The sequence below is a fragment of the Pteropus alecto genome, unplaced genomic scaffold (assembly GCF_000325575.1).
Source record: "Pteropus alecto unplaced genomic scaffold, ASM32557v1 scaffold398, whole genome shotgun sequence".
Classification (NCBI taxonomy): Eukaryota; Metazoa; Chordata; class Mammalia; order Chiroptera; family Pteropodidae; genus Pteropus; species Pteropus alecto.
Window position 1 is genome coordinate 3,051,141 of NW_006442497.1, and position 5,855 is coordinate 3,056,995.

Here is a 5,855-nt window from a genome sequence, read left to right on the forward strand (position 1 = left end):
AAAGAAATTAAGAGAACGGTGGGGATACAGTGTGTGTGTGTGTGTGTGTGTGTGTGTGTGTGTGTGTGTGTGTGTGTGTGGTGGATAGTTTGAAAGACGGAGCTAAAGCCGAGAGAGCTGAAGTCTGGGTCTAGGATTCTTGTATTTACCTCAGGCCAGTAGAAGGACATTGAGATTTAAGAAAGAGTTTTAAGTAAGGGAAATGAGGATGGGGCAAGTAGCACCCATGAGTCCTCCTCCCCCTCATGCAAACTACAGTTGACGGGCAGACAACTTCTCAAAGATTCCCTGTTATAATGGTAACAACTTGGCTGAAGAGAAATGGACTGGCTGGACAGATACCCCTCCCCTCCCCCAGGGCTTAGTGAGATCCTGTTTCTTTTAACCAGCCTTTTTGAATACCTTAAGTAGAAAGTTTTCAGCATTCTAGGTTGGCTAACAATTAGAGCTTGCAGGAAAACCAGAAATTCTTTATTAGGGGAGGGGCTCACACCAAAAGAAAATGGTCAACAAGTGGTGTCCAGAATGGACTGAGGGCCCCCTGGAGAGAGTTGGGCAACCTGAGGAACCTGGAGCAGCTCTCCCCTCTCAGGGGGAGGAGTGGCTGGACTTGAAGTTGGATGACAGGAGGGCAATGCCCCAGGCAACCCCATGTAGATGAAGCTGCCAGAGAAGACCAAAGAGCCACACACGAGGAAGGAGGCAGTGAAGTCTCCAGTCTCATCCCTTAGGAAGCCTGGGAGGAAGGGGAAAGGAATTTAGAGAGCTCAGACCCTAGGGGCAGAGGATGGTGGCAAGGGGACCTACTGGCTCAGGCCCTTACCTGACAGCGGGGGGCCCAGAAGCCCTCCGAGGCTCATCAGCATCATCACCAGCCCTGTGGCCTGTACAACACCTCCAATGCCCACTAGCCCGGGGAGTACACCGAAAACCAGAGGGGCGTAACTGCCGGCGCTCAGCCCGTAGGCCCCAGCCGTGGCCAGCAGGGAGCCCCCCCAGCCCTCCTTGCCCCCCACTACTGGCACCAACCCCACAGCCAGCAGCGCCAGCCCAGTCAGAGCCCCAAACACTGCCAGCAGCCGCGGGAGGGGCACCCAGCCCTGGTCTGCCAGCCACCCACAGACCAGCCGGGCGCCCGCATCCGCCACCGCAGCTACTGCCACCACCAGCGCTGCCCTGTACCCACCCAGGCCCCGGTCTAAGGCGTGAGGGGCCAAGTGAACATAGGGGACGAAGTACCCGCCCCCCACAAGGGCAGTGCCCAGAGCAAAAACTAAAAAGGCCCGGCGTGTGAAGAGACCCAGGCCAAGGGCAGCTAGGGGTCCGCGGGGTGGAACCGGAGGGTCGCCAGGAAGCGTCAGAGGTCGCAGCAGAGCACCACAAGGGGTGAGGTGGAGAGTAATGGCGCCAAGGAGGAGCAGGGCCCCCCGCCAGCCGAAAGTATCCAGGAGGAGTTGCAAGGCGGGCGCCAGGAGCAGCGAGGAGGCCCCGTTGCCGGTGAGCGCCAGGCCCACGGCCAAGACTCGACGGCGGGAGAAGTAACGCGAGAGAGTCCCGAGCGCAGGCGCGAAGACCAGGGCCCAGCCGGAGCCTGTGAATGGATAAGACCGGGTGAGGAGTGGGGATGCCTGCGCAGCAACCCCAGGCCTTCTCCAGGAGGAGGCCCCTGCCCAGTTGGACTCCAGTACCCAACAAGCTCCTATGTTCGCCATCACCCCTTAAAAACCCAGGTAGCCTCTTCCCTCACCAGCAAGGACGCCAAGGCCAAGGTAGAGGTGCAGCAGACTGCGGGCGAAAGCCGAGAAGACGAAGCCGAGCGAGGTGAGGATGCCTCCAACCATCACTACGGGGCGCGCCCCCCAGCGGGTGCTCAGGGCGCTGCCCACTGGGCCTAAAAGGAAGCGGAGTAAACGGAAGACGCGGCCCTGGGCCCCGAAACTCGCCCCAGCACTTCTCTTTGGCTGTTTGCCTTGCCTAGAATTCCTCCCCCAGCCTAATAGTTGCTTGCCTTAACCTCATGACCCACTCTTCTAGAACTTGGTTCCACCCATTGCCCTTTCTCAGGTTATCTGGTAATCAGGTGGGTCCCCATCACTAAACTCACAGTCCCTCCACCCCCGTTCCTTCCCCCCACCCCCACCTTGGGGCCTCCCTCACTCGCTGCCTGCTGCACGGCTAGGGCCAAAGCGCTGACCCACGCAGTGTCCTGAGCGGTTCGATCAAAATGCTCCGCGAAGTCAGGGAGGGCAAGGCCCAGAGAACGTAACAGCCCATAGGAGAGCCCATTCACCGCGAAGGCTGCAGCCGCCACCACCCAGCCCCAGCCCCCGTCCGGGGGTCCGTCCGGCTTGGGAGTCATCGCCGTCTGAGGGAGGGGGAACACCTGTGAATGAAGTCTCCATGTCTGTGCCTCCTCTAGGAACCTGGCATCATTGAGATCTGGCTACTTGCTCAGGAAGGGCACATCACCCTGAGCACTATAGGGCGGGGGCAGAGGGAGCAGGAGCTGGGTCTAGGGATAAAACTCCCGTGTCCACATGAGGTACCCGAAAGGACTGACAGCTGATACCCTTGACCTGGGACCCCCCTCCCCCACATAACCCTAACCCCTTACCCGACCTCTCCGGGCGGTGTGAGGAGGGAAAGGGCGAGGAATGGCTCAGCCGGGTTTCTCCCCTCTTCCCGGGAGGGCAGGGCCCCAGAGGGGAGCGAGTGCAGAGATGGAGCCTAAGTTGGACCAGCTCTCTCTGTAAACAGAGGTCTCCGCAGGGACCTGAACCACCTGGGACACTGTGGTACGGAGGGCGGGGGCGAGCTGAAACAGCCAATCCACCGAGCTGAGGTTGAGGCCAGAAGCAGAGTTCCACAGGCATTAAATTACACACACACACACTCCGGGAAAAGGGAGCGGGCGAGAAATGAATGCCACCCGCCCCACCCAGGCCTACGCACCTGCCGCCTGCAGCGCACCGAGGAGCCGTGTGGATAGCAGTCCTCAGCAAGCACAAGGTCGGTAGGCAACGCACTGAAATAGAGGTGGTACCCCAAGACCTGAGGGGATGAGTAGTTTTGTTTTCAGGAAACGTTGCTGGAAGACCAGGTAAATCTTGGATATCAAATCACAGACCTCCACAGAGTGCTCGTTTCGTGCTCAACAATAATATGCTGGCAAGGACTCAGGGGAAAGAAGAGGATTTCCTTATTATGCGGGGCCGTGATGTGCCAGGCGCTCTTTATACATTGCATCTTTTCATCCTCACAATAACGCTGTGAAGATGGTGTTGCCCTCATTTTAGAGATGAAGTAACTGAAGCTTCCAGAGGTTAGGTGAATTGCCCAAATCGCTCAGCTAAAAAAATGGTGGAAATATTTGAATTTGGGTCTGTCCAACTGCGGGGCTATACAAGGAGAACAAGAAGATCGTACAAGAAGACCTAGGACTGAAATAGAATCTGCCACAGTGGAGGGAGATGGCTTGGAGACAGTTTGATACCAAATTGGCCTGGAAACGGAAGAGCCTTTTCCAAGACAGTTTATAATTCTAAGATAGGGGTTACTGGGAATGGAAAGGATCCTTGTGATCAGAATCACTAAAGACTTAGAGATTAAAATTTTAAAAACAAAGTAAGAAATCCGAGAATTGAACCCAGGTATTGATTTCTTGAAAGTGTTTATAAAAAGGTATCTTTAAGGATTAAGATTACCATTATTTTACTTCAGCTATTTGAATCAAGAGATGTGTTCTTTGGTTTAATTATTAAACAAAATCATAGAAAATTCAACAATGTATAGTTTGGAGCATGCATCACCCAAAAGCCACATGATGGCAGTGTTTCCTAATTGTTGAGAAGTTTCTGCAACTAAAAAAACCAGCTTCTTAAGTAGTGAAACTGTAAACCTAATGAACACAGCCTGACCTTTGATGGCTCTCTACTGCCTATAGGAGGAAAAAAAAAAATCAAATTTCTCTATACTTTGGGTATAAGGCCTTTTACAACCAAAAGTAGACTCAGAATATTTTTCCATTCCATTTCCCTTCCTTCTTTTATACACTCTACCATCAGCCAGTGTCTCACCTGCTCAATGGACATGCCTGTCTTTCTCACTCCTGAATTTTTGCATATGTCATACCCTCTGCATGAAATGTCCTGGGTAGGGTACAGGAGTCCACGAAGGTTTAAGGTCCTGCCGTGTACACTCTTAGAAAGTGGTGTCACTGGTTTTAGCACCACTGTGCTTTCACCACCTGACTACGTCTACTAGTGCCTCGAGGTCAAAGAACCACACTGATCTGCAGAGTTCTCAGTAGAACTATACGGGTTAGAAGATATGAATGTCTACAAAAAGGTTAAATGAGATTTTTTTTTTCCCTATGTGGTGAGTATTTTTCTTACCATTTTCCAAAGTTTATAAGAAAATGTTGATCTCCCTATCTGGACTCTAAAAACAAAAGAGAAGAAAGGAGTTAAAATAAGTTTTGTCATTTGCTCCTTTCCACAAAATATAGACACCTACCATGCCAGATGCTATGCTTAGGGCTAGGGATACAGATATAAATAATACAGTCTCTCCTCTCCAAGCTCCCATAATCAAATTAGAGAAAAAGTGAAATAGAGAAATCTCAACCAAAGAGGGGGACACAGACACCAAAGAGTGGTGTATGGGAGGAACTGACTCATTCTGCTCGGGCCTGTTGGGAAGGCTTCACAGAAAAGGAGCCCTTTGAGCTGGGTCTTGAATGATGAGTAGGAGTTTGCCAGATGGATATGTGGGCAAGGGCATTCCAGGCAAAGGGAGCAGCTTGCGGAGAAATCACAAAGGCATGAACCAGCTTGGCATATCGTTTATTGTTTGAGGATCTGTAAGTAGCTACTGTGTGGAGAACAGAGAGAGTGTAGGACAATGCAGGACAAAGCTGCTGGGGCAGAGGGTCCCACTATGAAAGGTCTTGAAGGAGTTTAAATGTTTTCCCAGAGACTGATTCCCTAATTAACATTCACTAATATTCACTAATGTTGGAAGCTGAACACAGAGGAAAGAAACTCATGTCACAGTCAGAGGGATCTGGAGAGTCTGGGGTTATACACATTTTGTGTCCAGGAAATTTCTTTGAAATATCTTGTTTTATATTGAAAATTCATGTGGAATTTTGCATCCTACTTCATTCTACTTCATAATCTTTAATGAATACTTTCATAGAAAAATAGTGCTTTATATCACCAGATAAATTATTTAGGTTTTCTCCCCAAGTCTTCTCCACTGATGGTGTAGCAGGGTCTCCTCTAGGAAGTCATCCTGACCACACCAACTCATAATTTGCATTAGATGCCTCCTCCTTTGCTTAATTAATCCTCATCAGAGCACTTCTCAGACTGGTGAAATCATCCATTTTTGTCTTCTTCCCCCCACCCCCATATAGCTCCTGGAGGTGGAAATTTACATATTCGATTTCTGGATCTTTTACATCCAAAGGCGCCAAATGCGAATGACGAATGATTGAATGAGAGAAACACTGAACGAGGGACTCATTGCATGAGTGGACTCAGAGACTGGTGCTCCACAGGTTGTGGCAATATTACAAGAACGGGTTGCTGATGGACCAAACTGGTAATGCTTGCCCACGTGGAGAAAGCCCCAGAAGTAGATACTGAGCCAGGTCAGGTCTTTAGGGACATCAAAAGAGAGGGTCAAGGTCTGTACATGATTTGTTTTGGGGACCACAGTCTGACCTTTGGGCTCTCCACTGCCTATAGGAGGAAAAAAAAAAATCAAATTTCTCTATACTTTGGGTATAAGGCCTTTTACAACCAAAAGTAGACTCAGAATATTTTTCCATTCCATTTCCCTTCCTTCTT

The 5,855-nt window shown here is 50.7% G+C and overlaps 1 protein-coding gene across 1 annotated transcript; it reads right to left on the reverse strand.

The window, feature by feature from the left end:
• Positions 1-6: 6 nt before the first annotated feature.
• Positions 7-2,430, reverse strand: SLC16A11 (solute carrier family 16 member 11). The gene is given in 5 exon segments (XM_006922286.3): positions 7-736; positions 824-1,591; positions 1,748-1,891; positions 2,158-2,379; positions 2,382-2,430. Coding segments are annotated over 5 exon segments (1,413 nt in total). The 3' UTR covers positions 7-506.
• Between the last annotated feature and the right edge of the window lie 3,425 nt (positions 2,431-5,855).